Source organism: Giraffa tippelskirchi, chromosome 8 (genome assembly GCF_054371585.1).
Source record: "Giraffa tippelskirchi isolate mGirTip1 chromosome 8, T2T-mGirTip1v1.2.pri, whole genome shotgun sequence".
NCBI classification, from domain to species: domain Eukaryota; kingdom Metazoa; phylum Chordata; class Mammalia; order Artiodactyla; family Giraffidae; genus Giraffa; species Giraffa tippelskirchi.
Window position 1 is genome coordinate 113,344,092 of NC_137282.1, and position 20,800 is coordinate 113,364,891.

At 52.2% G+C, this 20,800-nt stretch overlaps 1 protein-coding gene and 1 non-coding gene across 2 annotated transcripts in view; both read right to left on the bottom strand.

The window, feature by feature from the left end:
• Positions 1-20,800, bottom strand: part of ERGIC1 (endoplasmic reticulum-golgi intermediate compartment 1) — a 110,967-nt gene that overhangs the window by 2,171 nt on the left and 87,996 nt on the right. The window contains exons 7-9 of the mRNA XM_081520520.1: positions 18,210-18,270; positions 13,606-13,706; positions 10,781-10,903 (exon numbers count right to left, since the gene is read on the bottom strand). Coding sequence (XP_081376646.1) covers positions 10,781-10,903; positions 13,606-13,706; positions 18,210-18,270 — 285 coding nt within the window. The remainder of the gene's footprint in view (positions 1-10,780; positions 10,904-13,605; positions 13,707-18,209; positions 18,271-20,800) is intronic.
• On the bottom strand, positions 8,879-8,951 carry TRNAE-UUC (transfer RNA glutamic acid (anticodon UUC)). The gene has a single exon. It is a non-coding gene; the product is annotated as a tRNA-Glu (tRNA).

Here is a 20,800-nt window from a genome sequence, read left to right on the forward strand (position 1 = left end):
CCAGAGCAGCCAAATACATAATTTAAAAAAAACCTGCTGTCATAAGGGGATGGTCATGAATGTCACCTGTATGTCTGTACTTCCTCAATTCCTGTCACATATTAAGATAAGAGCTACAACAAAGCAGACAGCACTTACGCAACACCTATCTGTGCCAAGCATGGCCTGAAATGCTGATGTGTTCCACCTCACTGAATCCCCAGGCCAACTCTAGGAGGGAAGCACTGTTCTTACAATTATTGTGCAGCCATGGAAACTGAGGCACAGGGCCACTCAGTCACTCACCCAATGCCACAGCATTTAGTGGCTGAAAAGTGAAAGTCAAAGTGTTGGTTGCTTAGTCGTGTCCAACTCTTTTGTAACCCCATGGACTGCAGCCCGCCAGGATCCTCTGTCCATGGAATTCTCCAGGCAAGAATACTGGAGTGGGTTGCCATGCCCTCTTCCAGGGCATCTCCCCGACCCAGGGCTTGAACCCCAGTCTCCTGCACGGCAGGCAGACCCTACCATCTGGGTCAAATGAGCTCAAAACTCTCAATGTGGCCCTTGGCGGCTTCCCAGGTCTGAACAGCCCACCTCACCGAATTACTCGCTTTGCTTTGAACTTGACAGGACTCCTACTTGTGACACATCAACATAATGCTACATTCTACTCAAAATGGCCTGGACTACCTATGAGTGCTTTCTGGGGCTATCAAAGAAACCAAAGTGCCTAAAAGATCTGTAAGGAAACTTTAAATGTACTTCTTCCTTAAAGACATAATTAAATCATTCATAAAAACCAGTGTTACCCACCACGCTGTATGCCCTGAAGGGGTCCAGAGAGGGAGTCTGTCCAAGGTCACACAGCAAGTATGTGGCAGATCCGAGCCTGTCAGCCCCTCAAGCTCTCACTTTTTCCCCCATGCCAATTTAAGGAGCAGGACAATGACCCCAGGGCTCAGAAGCAGCCACGCTGGGCCTGCAGGCCCCTGCCGCTGAGCACTGAGGGATTCTGGGAGACAGCAGTGCCTCCCTGGGTCCTCTGCTGCCAAGTGGACGAGGCCAGGAGACGCAGTGGAGGCAAGAGGGAAGTGTGAATCGAACCAGCATTTATTTTTGAAATTATATTTCCACAAGATGAGCTAAGCGGAGGCCTGTGAGGCCCAGACAGACAGAGCAGGTCTGTATGGATGGGCTGTAAGTAAGCAGCTGGCGTTCCAGTAATAACAGCCCCAGAAACCGGAGCAGCCCCCCAGGGAGAAAGGAGGATGGGGGGGGCTGGGGGGATTATTATGAAGTGTTTTCAGCGGGCAAGGCCTCTCCCCGCCCGCCTCCGAGCATGACGCAGGGCCCCTTTTCAAGGAAGATGACGGCAGGGAAGCTGGGTTATTTCGGTAGAGTGGATCAGATGATGGGCAATTTTATACCACAAAAAGCTTTTAGAGCTTGGATCAGAGGATAGGAAAATGTGACTTAAGTGCAATGGAGCAAATAATAAAAAAATAAAAAATAGCCCCACACACATATCTACATTCATCTACACGCTCTGGAACCTGTGTGTGTGATGATTCAGATACACCTGGCACCCAGACTGAACTCCTTTCACGGGGCTGGCCCAGAGCGCGAGACCACGTGTGCACTGAGGTGTAGGAGAAAACGCAGAGCTGCGGGGAAACTGAGGCCCTGGGAGCGTGGCAGGTTCTGTGGGCATCCACTGATGTCGCAGCCCTGTGTCCCCCATTACCCTGTGTCTATTCAAGTGCTGGTCACCAGTCAACTGAGGGGAAGTTCTGGCATCTTCAGGGGGATGGTTCTCAAAAGCTGAGAGAAATCTAGCAGCCTGCCTGATGTGGCCACAGCCCCCCGCTTTCATAATTCTGCCTTTGACCTGCCGGAGCATCCCACCTCCTCACATCCACAGGTGGTGACTGGTGTGAGGGGAAGCAGGGGTCGTGAGGAGAGGGTCTTGAGGTGCTCCCAGGCTGTAGGGCTCCCTGGATTTCAACAGATGGTGGCCACAGGCACCCCCAGCACCAGGGGCCTGCCACATCTGGACTCCTCCTAGAAGGTGGTCAGTCGTGGCAACGACCCTCACCCCCAGAGGGTTCCTACGTCTGAAATGCAAATGCAGCTATGAGGCTGCATCAGATGGTTTATCTGCCTTCAAACTTGGGCCCGCTCTTGCTCGTGGCAAGATGATGGCTTCACCAGATCTGGCTGATGTGGGGGGGAAATGACCAACCACACATGTTAGCAGGCTAATCCGGCTCTTGAGATAAAGGCCTCATGGAAGGGAGGATGGTGACTTGGCATGTCCCTGACCCAGGAGCAGGGACAGGGCCCAAGATGAATACAAAGGAAAATGAAGCAAATCATGTCCACGACACTTGGTTCCCCTGCCTGCTGCTCTGCAGAGCTAGAAGAACCGGGCCTCTGTGAGTGTGGAGTCTGGAAGGTGTGAACCTCCTCACGGTACACGGCCAAGATGGGGAGATGAGGACTGAGGAGCCCGCAGCGGCCTTCCTGGCTACGGCAGCAGGAAGAGCTTGGCCTTTGGAAGCCGAGTTGTTTCGTGGCTGTCATGTTTTAACTCTGGGCATGAGAGAGCCTTCCCGGGCCCCAGTTTTTTGATCTGCACAATGGGCAAACCATTCCTACTTTGCCAATGATTGTATTGTAGGCAATGCCTCTGGAGTGCCTAGCACTTAGTAGGTGCTCAGTAAATGGGACCTCATCTCACCTTCCAGTTGACTGGAAGGCTCCAACCTTGTTGCCAAGATCTAGATTTTTCTAAGCCTGTTGCTGCTGCTGCTAAGTCGCTTTAGTCGTGTCCGACTCTGTGCGACCCCATAAGACGCAGCCCATCCCTCCCTGGGATTCTCCAGGCAAGAATATTGGAGTGGGTTGCCATTGCCTTTTGCAATGCATGAAAGTAAAGAGTGAAAGTGAAGTCGCTCAGTCGTGTCCGACTCTTTGCGACCCCATGGACTGCAACCTACCAGGCTCCTCCGTCCATGGGATTTTCCAGGCAAGAGTACTGGAGTGGTGTGCCATTGCCTTCTCCTTTCTAAGCCTGAGACCCAGTCTAAGAAGAACAATGTATAAAATATCACTTATTCCCCCGAGCAGGCCTTTGGGGCTAAATTTCCATTCTCTACCTGGCTCTTTAAGCAGAGGACAAGGCAATTTATGGAAGGACAGGGCGGTGAGGGTGTCCCAGGCACTGCAGGCATGTTCTTTATATGGAGTAGCTGAGGCCCAAACAGGTTTGCAAGAAGCATATGTCATGAAGAACATGCATGGGGGCAAAGCACCGCAGACCACAGAGGTTGTTTCCAGGCTTGGGCCGGCAAGGAGCGCCCCTTAACTCCCCATGCCATACCCTAACCCTACAGCTTAAAGCTCGCTGTCCTGAATGCCCCAGGGAGAGAAGACAGCAGAAGAGCTGGAGCTACATAGGCTCAGGACATGTTTACTGAATAAAGGAGGGAGTGAGTGAGAAAGAACAGAGGAGGACTGAGAGAATGAATGAACAAATGAATGTCCCAGGAAAGGAGGAGGAGGACTCCATGGCCCAGGCAGGGGGCAAAAACGACTCACACTTCGGGGTGTGGGCCAGGGGCTGGTGGGTGGAGGGCGAGACTCAGGATGTTGGAGGCTGCTCCCATCGCTCCGAGCCTCAGTTTCCTAACTTTTACAAATGGGAAGCCTGATCCCCACCCCTCAGGACTGCTGTGGGCTTGCCCATGTCACACACGCACCCCTGACTGCCTGTTCCATTGGTCTCTTGCATCTCCCACCTTTGAGGCCAGGGAGCAACCTCGGGGGGCGGGGGTGGGGGTGGGGAGAGCGGGGCTGCTGAGCTGGGAGGGGCCCCCCAGCCGGCACACATGAGCCCGCTCCGGTAAGCAGGCCCAGCTCCAGAAACGGAGACAAGGACAGTTCAGCACGGAGGCCCCGGTGGGTCTGGGAGACGCGCGTTCGTCTGCTTCCATCAGAAGCCATCCATAACGCCCCTCTGTTCTCAGGCTAGGCGTCCTCCCTGTGGCTCCCCCAGCTGCCCGCCCTTCCACTGTGGGGAGAATGAAGTCAGCTCGTCTACCTTGAGAAGAAGGGGTGTGTGTGTTCCCTTGACATTTTACTCATGGCTCTTGATGCCTTATAATATGAAGAGGACACGTTCCAACCACACTGGCTGGCAGCCTGAATCCCTCTGCTGTTCCACCAGGCTCTGGAGTCAGCATTCCTGGGGGCAGCTCCCAGCTCTGCGACCCTGGCTGGGAGAGCCGGTGGACCTCCCAGAGCCTCAGTTTCTCTCATCTGAGAATGGGGTCCACTAGGAGGCTCTGTCCAGCTGCCTGATGTACCACTGGAAGTGCCCGGGAACTGTTCATTCACTTTCCTCCTGCCGTCAGCACTGCTTGCAGGGCTCGGGGAAAAGGCACAGTCTGAGGAAATAAATAATGAATCAGAGTCCCACCAGATGCGGGTGGCGGCAGTCAGGCTGGAGCCTCAGATGAGAACACTGAGGCTGTGGCTAGAGAGGTGGGGGCAGTCGCCGAAGGGAAGCTGATGACTGGAGCTGGGGGAGGTGGGAGTGGAGGCGGGGGGGAGAGGGTGTGGTGGTCTCTAGCCATGGGGTCATGCCCGCCAGACCTCCCACTTGCGCCCCTTATTCCAGGGGGCTGGGGGGAGAGAGTGGAGCCCTTTCCTTGCCATTTTTACAGTGGCTGCAGTTGCAAAATACCCACCACCCTGGAGACGTCCCTGGCAATCCAGTGGTTAAGACTCGGTGCTTCCAATGTAGGGGGTGTAGGTTCAAGCCATGGTCAGGGAATTAAGATCCCACACATCATGTGGTGAAGCCAAAAAAACAAAAACAAAACAACAAAAAAACCCCAATCCTCCCCGTCACTGCCCCCTCTGTTCAGCACCTACTATGTGTCAGGACCGAGACAGCACTTTTCTTCTGCTTTCCTACTCCATCTTGGCAAGTGGTGGGGCAAACGGGCTGAGCTCCTTTTCACAGTGAGGAAACAGAGGTTCGGGGAGGGAATGACTTGCCCACAGTCACACAGCTATGCCAAGTGGGCAGGGGGCATTAGCATCCAGGTCTGGGAGGCTACAAAGGGTCTGCTTTTTTTCAGTTCTTCCACCTGCTTCTCCCCCACCTGAAGGCCCCCCTCAGTCCTCATCTGCATGTATGGATGGCTTTTTTTTTTTTAAATAGACGGCTTTTTTCTATTTTCTCAGCTCTGTTAAGTCTTACATATCAGATAACCTGAGGTAAGAAATCTCTGTCAGGCAAGTTCATGAAGAAGCTGTGTGGCTGTAAAAATAAGTGTAGTTTATACAACGTAGCCTGTGCCATTCTAATCCTCCTTACTGGTCTCAGAACCTGCCCTAGAAAAGAAGTACCAGGAATTTCTGTTCCAGACCCAGCTGGAGCAATCAGTCCCCGGTACACGACCTTCTGGAAGAACAAACTTGGCTCAAATGCCCGGAAGGACCAGAACTGAAGGTGTTTTTAACCATTTCCAGACCTGAATAACTTAGCTGCTAACTGTGGGTTCTGCCCTGTTCCTCAGATAATGGAAACTGCCTCGTGGGGGTGGGCCGAGGTGTGCACCCTCCCTGGGCTGGCTCACTGTTTCACGCCCCCTTATAACTCGCTGCGCTGTCCCAGGTCTGGAGGAATGGTGATGCAGCCGGCCCTCCTTCGTGGAGTTCAGGTTCTGGGGAGAGAGAGACGCACCAAGGAAAGCCCCAGGGGGAGACAACGGAGGCTCTGAAACGGCTGCTGCACCAGTCCAGCCACCAAGCCGGTCTTTTCCCAGCACCCAGTCTCAGATGGAAAACCTTCTCAGTTCTGTCTCCTCTCTTCCTACTCCTTTAACCATCCCATGAGCCCCCACCCCAGCCACCTGCTGCCTTTTGTCAATGGAAAAATCCTTGCAGGTGCCCAAGAGATGAGTGAAAAGTAATCAGATAAAAGCAGGAAATCACCAGCTGACCAATCTCGGACGGACAGTTTGCCTGGTTTCTTATGTCTGCATGGGCGTGACTATGACTTTACCACACATGCTCGTAATATTGCCTTGCTTCCTGTTATAATATTTCTTCTTGATTCCCAGGATAGAAGTCACTATATCAGATGATCCTGGGGTCTTATTAAGGGTTCCGTGGCTTCTGGGGGTTCTGTAGCTGGAACATCCTTGAGAGTCTTTGTTTTGGAAACTGAAGCCTCCCAAGCTGGTGGGGAAGGGTATGGCAGAGGCATGTTTGGAGGACAAAGTCCTAGCCTTGCCATATCTTGGCTGTGTGATCTTAGAAGACTTTCTTTACCTCTCTGGGCCTCAGTTAATTTCCATATAAAACAGGAATGATACCATCTACCTTGGAGGGCTCCTAGTAGGATTAAAGGAGATGACTGTAAAATTACCTGGTACCCAGTAGCTGCTTAATAAGTGCAGCTATCGGACCACTTCTTTAAGCAGCTGTCCCTTGTATACTTCTGAATACCTATATCCAGGCCAAGTCCCGTGCTAGATGTGGGTAACAAAGAGGTGAATTAGACCTGGAACTCCTCATAATCAGGCCTGGCAGCTATGAAGTGCAATCTAAAGACTGGGGGATTATTTCACTGGCAAGGAGCATCGTGAGGTCAAGGATGCTATCTAACTCAGCCATCCCTGCTGGCCAGCGGGGACATGTCATCACAGCTGCTACTTCCTGGTGGACAAAAACTCACGGCCATACTGACTCAATCTGGTATATACTTGGTGACTTCTGGTTGCTCCCCCCAAGTAGAAAAAAACATACAAGGAAAGCAATGTGACACCTCCAAAGCCATCCAATCTGTCACCACTGCCCACTTGAAGGCCATCTCCAAAAAGGGGCTGTGGCAAGTGGTGGGGTAGGGAACAAATGTGCGCGTGTGGGAGGGGGCACTCTAAAGGGGATCACTTGCATGTTGTTAAACACCATCTGTTTATTCCCTCAGTGGTGGAATTTTCTGAAACAACACAAGGTGGAGGTCTGAGCAAGGTTCTCTGGGTATCCAGAGAGAGGAGCCCCGGGCAGCCTGGTGGAGAATTCCAGAAGGAAGATGCCTCCTCTGTTCAGGCTGGGGATGAACAGGCCCTTTGCAGACCGTAAGCGCCTGGATGGGGCAGCCCCGAATAAGCCAGGTCTTTGTTACTTAGAATGCTTCGGGGAGGCCCCACCTGCCTCTCCCCTCCACACCCACTTTCCCACCCCGGACTGCACCCACCCTTCATTCCAGCCCACCCACAGCTGCCTCCACACAGCCGCCACATGACGACATCCTGGCTTAAGTCCCCTCTTCAATAGCCCCTCTGAGGCGCTATTTGCAGAGGCCCCCCTTTGGGGGTTCAGGGGCTTTGCACACAAGTGTTTGATTTTATCAAGAGAGAAAGAGAAGTCCCAGCAGGTGCCTCCACTTCCCGCTCGGCCCCACCCTGCCCGGCGAGGGCTCCCAGGGTTCTCTGTGCTTGTGTGTCTGCGTGTGAGCGTCATCCCACATCTGCCACCCGGTGACAGGGGCCTTTGAAGCTCCACAATGACGCCATCTGCCAGGGACAGCCGGCGGGCTCGCTCGGGACTGACCCCACGGTTGCCGTGGCAACCAAGATGGCAGCATGGGGCCCTCAGAAAACCCAGCAGGCTAATGATGTCAGGAGGTACCCTGCGGAATGGTCCCCATTCAGGTGGAGGTGGGCAGGGCAGGGGTGGAGGAGGGACTGGTGGCCAAAGGGAAGAGAGGAAGGCCTCCGGGTGATGTAGGACAGGCCTGTGCCTTGGGGGTCTGGGGGACCTCCAGCTCTCAGAAGTCCTTCCACATCAAAAGAAGCCACAAGGCCTTCACAAGACATGCTGTGCTGTACGCCTTGGCACACACTATTCCCTTTGCTGAGACTCTCTCTGCTTTGCTCACCAGCCTAGAAAACGCCACCTCACCCTGCAAGACCGATCCTGGGGTGTCCTTCTCTGAACTTTCCAGAGGAGAGTCTTTGTCACTGGGGTGCCTGGTGCACATCAGAGTCCTGGCTGATCTGGACTGCAGCTCTGCGTGCTCAGCCATCTCCCTGACCAGCCAGGAAGCAAACTAAGGTCAGAGATTGTGTCTAGTTCACTATTCCTGCTGCCCAGCACAGGACCTGGTGCATGGTAAAGTCTAGCAAATATTATTTAGCAAATAAATGAAGTCACTTCATTTCTCAGCCACTTGGCAAGAAATTTCAACACTCAGAGCCTCAGCTGTCAGGAATGCAGGAGAAAACAGAAAGCAGGCCAGAAGATCCTCCTTGACCCTCCAGTGAGGCGTGGGTACAGTTGTTTCTCCACCACTGTTGAGGCTGCAGGCCCCAGGGCCTCTGAGATGCAGACCACATCTGCAGAGAGGTGCCTGCTGTGTCCTCGCTTCTGTCCTACTCTGGGTGTGCAGCAGGAGCACCGGCTGAGAATCAGTGCCACGACCTACGTGGGCTGCTACCCTGGGGGTCCTTGGGTAGAATCACTTGCTCAAATTCCCTAATTTGGAGCCAAAGGGTCACTGCAACTCCGTCCAAAGTGGCTGAGCCCATTCACATCAGAGAATATATGCGGGTCCTCCTGCTTCGCATCCTCCCAGTCTTTACAGGGCAGGCCTATCCTTCTACCAGTTTGACAGGATACGATTGGATCTTGCTGTTTTGAATCTCATTCTTCTGGTTTCTAGTGACCCTCAGCATCTTTCCATTGTCAGTGTGGTCTCTTCTGTCAGCGGTCAAGTCCTTACCTATTTTCTTTTCGATCACTTAACTTTGTCTTATCGATCTGTAGGAATGTTATCTTTTTTGGCTACAAAAAAACCATACGGTTTGCAGGATCCTAGTTCCCCAACCGGGGATTGAACCTGGGCCCACAGCAGTGAATGTACTGAGTCCTAACCATTGGACTACCAGGGAATTCCCTGTAGGAATTTTTTGATACAGAAATTCTGAAGCACACCTCTTTCTTGTGCTGTGCTGTGCTTAGTCGCTCAGTCCTGTCCGACTCTTTGTGACCTTATGTACTGTAGCCTGCCAGGCTCCTCTGTCCATGGAGATTCTCCAGGCAAGAATACTGGGGTGGGTTGCCATGCCCTCCTCCAGGGGATCTTCCCAACTCAAAGATCAAACCCAGGTCTCCCCCATTGCAGGCAGATTTTTTTACCGTCTGAGCCACCAGGGAAGCCCAGGAATACTGGAGTGGGTAGCCTATCCCTTCTCCAGGAGAACTTCCTGACCCAGGAATGGATCTGCGGTCTCCTGGATCGTAGGCGGATTTTTTTTTTACCAGCTGAGCTACTCAGGAAGCCCCACATCTTTCTTGTATGTGGGGCAAATATCTTCTTCCAATCTGTGTCTGGTATTTTAGCTTTATGTTAAGTACCCTTGGCTGATGACAAGTTTCAAATTTTTATGGAGCCAGAGAACAGCAAAATGCTATTTTGAGGCTCATATAAGCACCAAACTTTTGACATCCTTTGTATCCACATGGTTTTCTGTAACTGCACAGCGGCCCTTTCATGATCTGCTTTGAGTCCCTCAAGGCCGTGGGAGGCAGGAAGAGTGGGGATTGTTATTCCTATTTCATAGATTATGAGACGGAGACCCTGTAGTGGACATCTGGCCTTTTGGCCTCCTAGCATCCAGTCCTCCCTCTTCTAGTAACTGGCCTCTGGTTTTTCTCTTGGGGAACCCCACTCCATCGCAATCTTTGTCCTTGCAGTCTGGGTGGGGCTGGCCAAGTGGAGCACACCATTCATTTTCCAGGCCACGAGGATGGCATGGGACCTGAGCCAGGCCAATGACGGTGCTATTCTAGCCAGTACTTGGTGTAGAATTACTGAGAAAGAGGCACTTTCTACTGGTAAATTCTATTTGAAAATGAAACCAGTGCCGAGGCAAGCAGGATGATGAGAGACCTTTTTCAGACATTTGTACCTGGATCTAACCATACCTGAAGCCCATGTATCCTTCAAGCCAGCATATTGTGGGGTCCCGTCTCTTTTGGATTAATAACAGAGTCCTAATACAGACCGAGTCAAAGCAGGAAATGAAAGAGACAAGACTGGACACTTAATTCTCTTCTTTTAAAATTCTCTCATTATTAAAAGTAGAAAGAGGTAGAAAAGCAGTTTCCAACCTAAGAAGGAGGGAAAATCACCCCATCTCGTCCACCTCCACTGCCTCTGGCTTACTAAACTTCTCAAGGCCTCCTGGCCAGAGCAGGGCACTGTGACCCTGCTGTTCTGACCCCAAGGACATTCTGAATGGGAAGTCAGGATAGAATAGCTGATAGAAATAGTCAGTACCAAGCCCCACAGAAAACTGGACTTAGTGGAGACAACGACAAAAAAGAAAAAAGAGAACAGGCAGAAGGAGAGAAAGAAAAAAAACCTGACAATATCAGCAGCAAGCATTGAAAAAAGTGAGTGAAATCTTCACTGTAAAACTTACATAGAAAAGGATAAGCTCTGCTAACGAACAATTCCACCACAATGAAAAACACTGGAGAAACTCAGGAACAGGAAGGGCTAAAGATGGAACTGCTTAAGGGATGGAAATGAATGAGTGGCATTCCCCTCTGGAAAAGATTTTCTTGATGAAATGCCATTGATATTGATGTACTTCTGATGACACTGCTAAACATTCTTGTGTGGACAGGCTGAGCACCCCGCCCTGCGGGCTGCGTCCTGCTTCTTGGTGGGGGCGCGGGAGAAGGAGCTCAGGGCAGCGCCCTGCCCACTCACCGTGGTGATGAACCTGTACAGAGGCTGCCGTCTCTCCGTGTACTTGACCGTGATGGGGCTCAGGTCATAGCGGAACCAGATGGCGGGGATGATGCGGCCCGTGTGGCTGTAGGCAACGTACTCCTGGGGTGGAAGGAGAGAGAATGGGGTGTGTGTGTGTGTGCGAGACTCAGACTCCAACCGTGTCTCATGGGGGATGTGGGGGTGGGCTGCAGAGGGTCTCCAGCAACCCACTCCTCCCCGCAGAGCCAGGCTTCACGGACCCCTCCTCTCATACCCTTTCTCCCAAAGCTCTGCCATCAGCGTCCAGATGGCCACCATTCACCGGGGGCATTTTGGACCCCTTTGGCTGCTTGGAAATGGATGGTATGACCTTGGAAGCAGCACCAGAATCAAAATAGAGCGTCTGAGAGCAGAGCTGTTGAAGGATGACTGTGATGTGGGCTCAGTCTGAGTAAAGGCCTATTTCCCCCTGCAGCTGCTGGGCCATGTAGAATCTATTGGTTTATCCAGTGACTGTTCACCAAGCATCTCTCCTGTGTGCTGGCCCGGGGTGCTGGGGAACCTGAGGTGAGAACACCTTGCCCCCTCCCCAGAGGGGCCTCCAGTCTGGAGAAGGAGGCAGATGTAAAAATATCTGCCACACTGCAGCACTGCACGTGCCGTGACGGAGGGGCTCGGAGTGCGGAGCGGCCCATCAGTGAGCGGCCAGATCCCCCCGGGGGTGTCTGGAAGGCCTGGCAAGGACGGACAGGCTATGCCACATGTGACCTCCTGAGGGTTGTGTGTGAGAGAGAGAGACGTGGGGAGGTGTGTTAATGTGTCACCAGTCCCTCCTTCCTCACAGAAGGAACACACCGAAATGGAAAGCCAGGGCAAAGACCCTCCACCAGACCCCTGGGGAAGGCGCCGGCTGGGACTCCCAGGACACCAGGGGGCTGAATTAACAGTGCGTCCACGTCAGGATGCTGAAAGCCTCTGGTTGCTCTCGTTCGTCTACAGCGACTGTAAACCAAACTAAAGCCCCAGCCCCAAACGCTAAGGACCCAGCTCTGCAGCTTCTCCAGGGACAACCTTGAAACCTGGCTTCTTTGTTGGACCGCCACCAGTCCCCATGGGTGCAGCCCTCACTCGCTCACAAGGCAGACTGGGGCTGAGGCCACAGAGAGAGCTGAGCAAGCAGTCCTGGCTGCTGGGCCCTTGCCAAAGCCTCAGGGGAAGAAGCCTTGGGCAAAACAAGATCAGCTTTCTCCTGGGAGAGTTGATGGGGCAGGGTGACTGTCTGGGTCATGGCCTAGAGCTGAGGGACAGAGAAAAATCATCAAACAGAGCAGCGGTAGGTACTATTTGCCAAAGCCTTCTTTGTGGGCTCAGTGGTTTTAAAAACACTGCCTCATCTGACAGTGATCTTTTGCGGTGGGGACCATCCCCATTTTACACATGAGTAAATTGAGGCACAGAGTCGTTATGTGATTTGTCCCAGGTCACAGCCCGAGTGAGTGACTGAGCTGGGTTGGAGCCGGAAGTTTGCTCCACAGCCCACACTCTTTCTGCTCAGACTGCATCTGCCCCAGAGAGTTATACCAGCACATTAGTGCAGGTGGCGCCAAGTAGAAGGACCCCAAGCCACCCGAGAAAGAGTAGCTCCCAGCCTGGCAGACTCAGAGGCCCTGTTCAGACTGAGTAGCTGATGTGATCGAGAGGCTAGGTTCTGGAGCTGGAGAAGTTGGTTCTCATCCCCATTCATCCACTTTATAGCTCCAGGACCACCTCTCAGTGCCTCAGTGGCCAAATCTGCAAAATGGGGACAATAACAGGCCCAACGTCAGAGCTGTTGTGATGACTGAAAAAGATGGTGGAGTAGAGAGCTGAGCATAATGTCCAGCCCGTGGTAATTCTCCATAAATGATAGCTACTACTCTTACTACTGGGGCTTCCCTGGTGGCTCAGACAGTATAAGACTCCGCATGCACTGTGGGAGACCCAGGTTCAATCCCTGGGTCAGGAAGATCCTCTAGAGAAGGGAATGGTTACCCACTCCAGTATTCTTGCCTGGACAACCCCATGGACAGAGAAGCCCGGTGGGTTACAGCCCACAGGGTCTCAAAGAGTCTGACATGACTGACTGACTAATACTTTCACTTTCACTCTTACTATTATTATTATTAGCACCAAACAATATATCACTTTAAGGGGTTTGGGTGGTCCTGAAACAGAAAAAAAAAAAAAAAAGGAGGGACCTAGTGTAAAGGGGTCTTTTGGGGATACATCAACCAATGGGCTTCAAGCATGCATGTCCCATAGCAGGGTCATCTCCGGGGAAGCTGAGGCTGTCTTGGCTTGAAACCACTGTCAGTCACCCTGTTCTGAGTGAGGGCTCTGACTAATGTTTGCTTCTCACCAAGGCCTGCCTACTTCCCCAGGACATTGAGTATTGGGGTCCTGGGACATACCAGTTAACCAACAGCCATCTGGTGTGATTCAAGAGCCTCACGATTTTGGATAAAGAGCTTGTGCCCCACAAGCCAGAGTATCTGGGTCCCATGTCTGAAGGACCAGAGCCAGATACACGGCTGTGATGTTTGCAAACCCTAGACCTTTGGGAAAGGCTACCTGCCTACTCTTTCTCAACCAGATCACACCCTATCTCCCAGTTAGATTTCCTCCCGTTGACTCTGAGACCTGTCTCCCTTCTTTACCCAGGGCACATGACCCCTTCAGGAAAGGCCCCGGGAAAGGAATCAGAGGCAATCACGCCGGGACACTTGTCACCTCTGCTTTTGGCCAGCAGAGGGCGCCGCTGCACGCAGCCGCCGCCCGCGTACCTTGTTGGCCACGGTGTACTGGTAGGAGTACTGCTGCCTGCCACTCTTGTCTTCATAAACTGTGGGCACGATCTTCAGGATGTAGTCGTGGGAGGCGAGGGCTGTGGGGAAGACACAGCAGCATGAGGCAGGGTGACAGGTAATGCCCGGCCAGCAGGTCTTTTCACGTCCTTTCAACCCTAAACCCGCTTGGTACTGTACTGAGATGGGGTGGGGGGCAGAAAGGGTGAGAGGGGACTGCACGATTTCACCACCCAACAACCCCCGTCCCTTTTTCCCTTTGGGCACCAGGAACTGAAAGACCATCTGTCAGGATCTTCACTCCTGCACTGTACACAGATACTAAATTCTAGAACAGCCCAAATGCCCACCAACAGGGCAACTGTTGAGCAGGGGGTTGCCAGGAAAGGCCACTCTCCAGGGGGTTATTGTGAAGTGAAGAGACTCCAAGGGAGGATGGTTAAGCACAAAGAACAGGAAGACTCACTCCTCCACATGCGTGAAGACATAGAAGAATTTTCTGAAAAGATACCCAAGAAATTACTAGCAGTTTTACCCTTGGGGCAGGGGAGGCAGGATTTGATAAAAACCACATTTCATTGTACACGTTCTTGTCTGGTTTGAATACTTGTTACTTTTGAGACGAAATGGGTTCAAGATTTTAAAAAAGAGAAAGCCACCAACCAGAAGAACCACATTCATAGATGACTGATTAATTTCTTTTCCAATTTTCAATTAATGAGAGATGAGTTCTTCCTCCATCCGGCCCTGGGTCCTATTCCACTGAGACTCTTACACCATCCCCGCTGGATGAGCGAGGCTGTGGAGGGCAGGGACTGAGCCTTACTCATCTCGGTGTCCCTAGAACCCCGCACTGGGCCTGGTACGAAGTGGACAGTGGCAAATGCCTATTGAATGAATGAACGGATGGAAAGCTGACTGGTCAGACCCATGAATGGGAGAAGAGGTGAATCAGCTTCTGATAAGCATGAGGTAACCGGAATCAACCACTAGGCTGATAGAATGCTGACCCAAAGCTGCTAAATACCATCCCGGGAAAAATGACATTCCCTTGGGCCTTCTGGGATGTGAGGGGAAGCTCAAAGACCCCTCTACTCCTGCCTTTTAGAATCTCAGGTCAGGGCCCATGCAGATGAAACAACACAGAAGTGTAGGTTTGTGGGCTCTAATCCTGGTCTCCTGGCTAAGTCAGCCCAGAGTCCTCAGGCTCATCTTCTGTTAATGGGGAGGGGATGTGGATGGTGTTCATAGCCTCTTCCTGCCAATACAGCATCTTAGTAAGGAAACGGCAGTGCTTCTTGAACTGTCTTGAGAGCTGACTCCTCTAAAACTCTGGCAAAAGCCCTGTAGTCTCAGGCTAAGCCCGTGAAGACCCCAACATCCCTCTGCTCAACCCCACTGGTGCTTAGGATGTCCGCAGCACTAGGGCCACCCAGAATTTAAAAGGCAGACACCTGGGCCTAAGGCAGACACCTGGGCCTCACCCCTGAAGATGCTGTGCTCTGGGGCTGGGGTGGGGCTCAGGCTTTGCATTTTAAACCAGGAGCCCCAAGACCACACCTGAAACACCGCGCTCCAAATCCCCATTGCCCCTGAAAAACATCTGAAGGGATGAGAGTAAAAATGCCCTGTGAAAATCATAGCTATAATAGTTCTGTTCAGTCTGTACAAAACACAGGTGATTGTAAAGAAAAAAATAAAAATCACCCACAAAGCCAGCCTGCCCAGAAAATCATAGATTAGTACTCTCACGTACAAACTGCCAGACTTCTATTTATACATATATTTATGTTTCCCTAAACATAAATACAAAATTAGATCATACAGAACCTTCTTCTGAGAACTGAACACTGCTGACATTGTTACAGGTCTAAGACACAGCATAAGGTCTATAGCCTTGGTTTTATCCATTGCCATATCCCCTCGAGCAGTGCCTGCCACACAGAAGGGGCTCAATGACCTCTTGCTGCCCGAACACCAGTGACGTTCTGCCACGTCACTGTCATGGCTGCACGCATCTCCCAGAAAAGACCACGTACGATGTGCTCAACCAGGCCCCTGGGGCCAGGCACCAATGTTGTGGCTCATTTTCACTCTTATAAACAATGATCTAATGACCATTATTTTCCTAAATCCTTGCATACTCTCGTTTCCTTAGCTTACTCTTCTATGAGTAGAACTGATGACTCAGTGGCAGTGACCAATTTTAAGGTCTTTTGTATAATTCACCAAATGTCCACTGGAGACACTGCACCCGATGACCCCCGCATGGACTCCTGGTCAGAGAACCCCTCCTCGGGACTGCCAGCTCCAACCTGATCCAGGCACGCCCCTGTGCCCTGTTGGCTCCCTCCCCCCCAAACATCTTATGTAAAAATTCAACCATAAGTCATGGGGAACCGTAGGAGGAACCTCCAGGTACCCGTCCGTCTCCCAGCTTCAGCCATGAACAACACATGTCCAGTTCTGCTTCATCTCTATCCCACTGCTTCTCTTCCCCCATTTTATTTTGAAGCAAATCCCAGACCTCACATAAGTTCCTCCACATATATTTCCATGATGTCACTCTAAAAGACAGAGACCATCACAATGCCATCATCATCATCAGCTAGATCATCAACAGAGTCCCTCTTCAGCATCTTCAACACAGTGGTCTGTGCTAGGGACAGAGAGCCGTGTGTTGCTAGGCGTGGTGGCTCCTATACAGAGGTGGTCAGAGAGGGCCTCTCTGAGGTGGTGGCATTTGGGTTGAGACCTGAATGATAACAAGCAGCCCCCATGGGGGCGTGGGAGCAGAGTGACAAGTGGTGGGTGGCTGGGGAACGGGCTTGAGAAATGAGGAAACAAGAGCCTGTTGGACCCCGGCGGTCCATCAGGCAGGTCTCTCCCCTGCTTTCATCAGAAGCCCAAGAGGAGGAAAGGCTTCCTGCCCACACCCTCCACGGGCTTGCATACCCTTCCTAGCCTGATCTTCCTCCAGTATCAGGTGGCTGAGGGGTCCAGGCTAACTGCAAGTGGGGGCAGACAGGCCCCTTGGGGGCTGCCCCCATGCAGAACCACAAGGATGACCCCGGTATATGAAGAATCATCCCCCTCCATTATAATCAGACATCTGCATGAAAACCAGCAAGTACAGGCACACACTGACACGCTGCTGGAGGCATGGAACGTAAAGCAAATCCCGTAAATAACAGAGGCATTACTGTGGTAGAAACAAGAGACGTTTTCCATGAAAAGACAGTCCCTTAATAGAGCATGGTGGAGCTGCTAGATGGCCAACCGTGTCTCCACAACCAGTGGGAAAACTGTACACTAACTGTGGTTATGATACAATGACACAAACATCAGAAAGTAAGCTGTGACCTATGCTTGGAAAAAATGACTTCTGCTCATGGACAAGGATTCCCAGTGACACGGAGAAATGAGAAGCTTGATTTGTTGGGGCGGGTCATGGAGGGAAGTTCTCTTTTGCTTGGATTATCCCAGTTCCATGCTTGGTTTGGCAGCGAGTACAGGCACAGCTCATTTTATTGCTCCGCTTTATTATGCTTCAAAAATAGTGGTTTGTTTTTTTTTTTTTCTTAAATCTGAAGGTTTGTGGCAACCCTGTGTTGTCAGGTGATAGCAACATTTTTAAACTAAGGTATTTACATTATTTTTGACGACATGATGCTACTGCACACTTAACAGACTGCCGTGTACTGTAAATGTAACTTTTCTTTTTTTAATGTAACTTTTCTATGCACTGGAAAACCAAAAAATTCATGTGACCTGCTCTATTGCAATCTTCAGTTCATTGGGTTAACTGGGAACCAAACTCACAGTATCTCCAAGGTCTGCCTGTAAATGTACCTCAAGAAATGGTTAAAGACATACGGGTGAAAAGGTGAGCTCAGGGGAAGAGATGAGAACAGTCTCGGTAACCTGTCTCGCAGGACCCAGTGGGTAGACCCACATAAGCAGACAGGTCTCCCAGGCCCGTTCTGGGCAGGGCCCCATGTGTGTGCACACACGTGTGTAGGTGTGTGTGCTCGTCTGTTGGTGTGCAAAGACGTGGCACGCTCTTTAATCTGGGCCAAGGTGCCAGGGAGCCTAGGAGGGAGGGCTCCGGGAGGGGCCGGAGCGGGAGAAGGGGTGGGGTTGGCGGCCGCGCAGGTGGCCAGACCTGGCCGAGCGCCCCAAAGCCCCGTTCTCACGGTGCTCCCTGGAGCCAGGATGAACTCTGGCTAGGTCAGCACTCCCTGTGGGATCTCAGGTGATTATCTCAACCAAGAACAATTATGTGGCAGCAATATATTATGAGATAGCAACAATCACGGGGACGGCCAGGTATTCACAGAGCGCTGACGGTGTGTCCAGGGCTGCCAGTCTTCCCTGCCCTCCCCCATCAGCCCCCGACAGTCACTCTCCTCCCTTCTCAGGAAGATGGGGTAATTCCGCGTCCTCACAGGCTAAGTGGGAATGAAGCATGAATGGCGTGGCTCACACCGAGGGCTTGGGAAACGTTCCCTCCCATCCCCCATTCCGTCCCCGCTGCCCTGGGGAGCTCGGGTGGAAAGCTGTTGCCAGGGCGGGGTACATACGGTTGGAGGTGAGTCTGTCTGCTCCCCCGAGAGCGTTGAAAGCGCCGTGGACGTTGTGGACCTGCGGAGAAGCACAGTGAGGCCTGACCCCAGGATGCCGCCACCTCTAGGCTCGGGCCTGGGGTAGGGGAACAGCCGGGTGCCAGCTGGTCTAGAGACCTTGGCCACATGTAAAACGGAGATCCAGCAAGGTCTGTCTCGTAAAGTTCTGGTGCATGAGGCTCAGAGGAGGCACGAGCTTGCTTCCAAGCCCTCGCTGTGAGACACTCAGTCCTGGGTCCTGAGTGTCATCTCATTTAACGCCTTTAAGGATGGACCACGGGCTCATTTTACAGGAGAGCACACCAAGGCTTGGAGAAGCACTGAAATCTGTCCAGTGTCCTGCAGCTGATATGCAGCTGAGTCCAGCTTAGGTCTGTCTGACCTCAAGCCTGGGCTTAAGCATGGAGGCAGACGGGAAACTCAAGTGAAGGCAGAGGTGGGTCCCGGCACACTCCTCCTGAGACCCCCACCTCCCTCTGAAAGGGGACCCAGGGCTGCTGGCTCCCACCCTGTCTGCTGTGGGAAACACACAGGAATTGTGAAGACACCCCTTCTCATGGCGGCCAACCTGGCTGTGTCCCCCTGGCAGGGGCTGAAGGGCACCTCCTACTCTCCTCTGAGGCCAGTGGGAAACCAGGTCAGCCTCCAGGAAGACTGAAAGCAGGACAAAGCGTGCCCAGTACATGGAATATGTCCTCATGGGCATGGTTAACAGGGGTGGGTGGGGTAGGCCTCCTGGAGGGCTTCCTGGGGGAAGTGACAGCAAGATTTGTAGGAAAGTGGGAAGTTAACCAGGCAGGCAGCTCATGCAAACACATAAGTCTGGAGACTGAGAAACAGAGCTTGCTGGAGAGGAATGGGATGAGGGGTGGGAAGGGAAGAGGTCATAGAGGGCAGAGGGGACAGGCCCCTACAGTAAGGGCCACTCCAGGAACAGTGGGTGACCTGACCCCTGATCCTAGCCTCAGGTCACTGATGTCTATCAAGCACCTAACAGAACTGCACTCTCAACAAGGCCATGGGAGAGGTTGTCCAATGTGCCTCGAGACTAACTAACAACATGGTTTCTAACCCAAGAGGGCAGTGGTCGTGGAGGCCGGAGTGCTAGAATGTTCCCTCGCGTCGTCGGGTGTCAGGGTTCTATCTGACATTCATTTGTATGATTATTTGATTAATTTCCGTCCTCCTCTCCAGACTCCTCAACACTCCACACAGGCAGGGACCAGGCTCATCCTCACCAATGTGTGGAACACCCAGCACATACTAGGGGCTCAATAAATACTTGTTGAATGGATGACAGATGATGAAGGGGTAGATAAATCCTCAGCTAAGTAGTTTACATTTTTAAAAAATCCTATTTCCACCATAAGAAGCAAGTAGAAGGCTATTACTGTCCTTCTGTCCTGCAGCAGCAGATGGCAATGCAAGGCTGCCCCTGTCCCTCCCTGTCCCTCCCCTCTCTCCTCCTGTCCCCTGCCCTTGGCTGCAGCCTTTCCCTCACCTCCTCGCCTGCAGCCTTGCCTCACCTTCCACAAGGCAGCTGGGTGCTCTTTCTATGACACCCACCTGCCCCGGTCAGACCCCACCTTCCTAAATCTAATGTGGGTCTCTCGCTCTACCTAAAACCCAGCTCCCTGCTCCCCGCTCCAGGTGACACTTTTGAGCCCTCTCCGCCGACTCTGATGAGCCTCTGGCATCTCATGTACAGAAGAACAGCGTTCTGATGTCATGGAGACTTGCTGGTCCACTTTTTTTTTCTGAAAGTGACCTTGAGGGTCTTTTATATGAAAATGACTGGTTGGATATGCCATAGAGTGGGTGCTCTAGGAGAGGGGTGACATGCAAGATGTCCCTGCCCATGAGACTTCCCTGTCCTGAGCTTGGCCAAATCCTTCTCACCCTTCAGTGCTTGGCTTAGATGTCATCGTGGATGTCACCTCCTCAGGGAAGCCCTCCCTGACTTTCCAAGCTGGGGAGTACCCTGCCCTCATCTCCACATCACTGCCCAGAATCCTATGCCTCTCTTGTCCCTTGTAATTACATTTATTTACACTTAGTCTCTTCTTCACTTGGGGGCAAGAATCCACTGCTGTTACCCCAGGGCCTCAGGCAAAGCTTGGAGCAGAGCATAAATTTTGAGGGGGTCTGATGAATCCATAACTCTCTGAGGCATAGTCAAGAAAGACCTGGGGCCAGACACACCTAGTTTTCAAGCTGTATGCCACTGGGCAGGTTACTGAACCTCTCTGACCCTGTTTCCTCCTCAGGAAAAATAAATGCCACCCAGCATCCTTGAGGGGGTTTTTGTGATGGTTCAACAAGGCTTTATCTGAACACTGGTCCCCAAGTGAGAAAGTGCAGGCTGAGGGGTCAACAGCGCCCACAAAGGAGTGTGGTCTGCTGCCAAGATGGGGTTTGGACTCTGGTGGTGCCTCCAGGGAGCTGCGTGACCCTGGGCCATGACTCCGGTCTCAGTCTCCCTGTGCACACTAGGGTTCACTGTACCCACCTCCCCGACTGTGTCAAGGATCTGCTGACCTGGTGGGTTG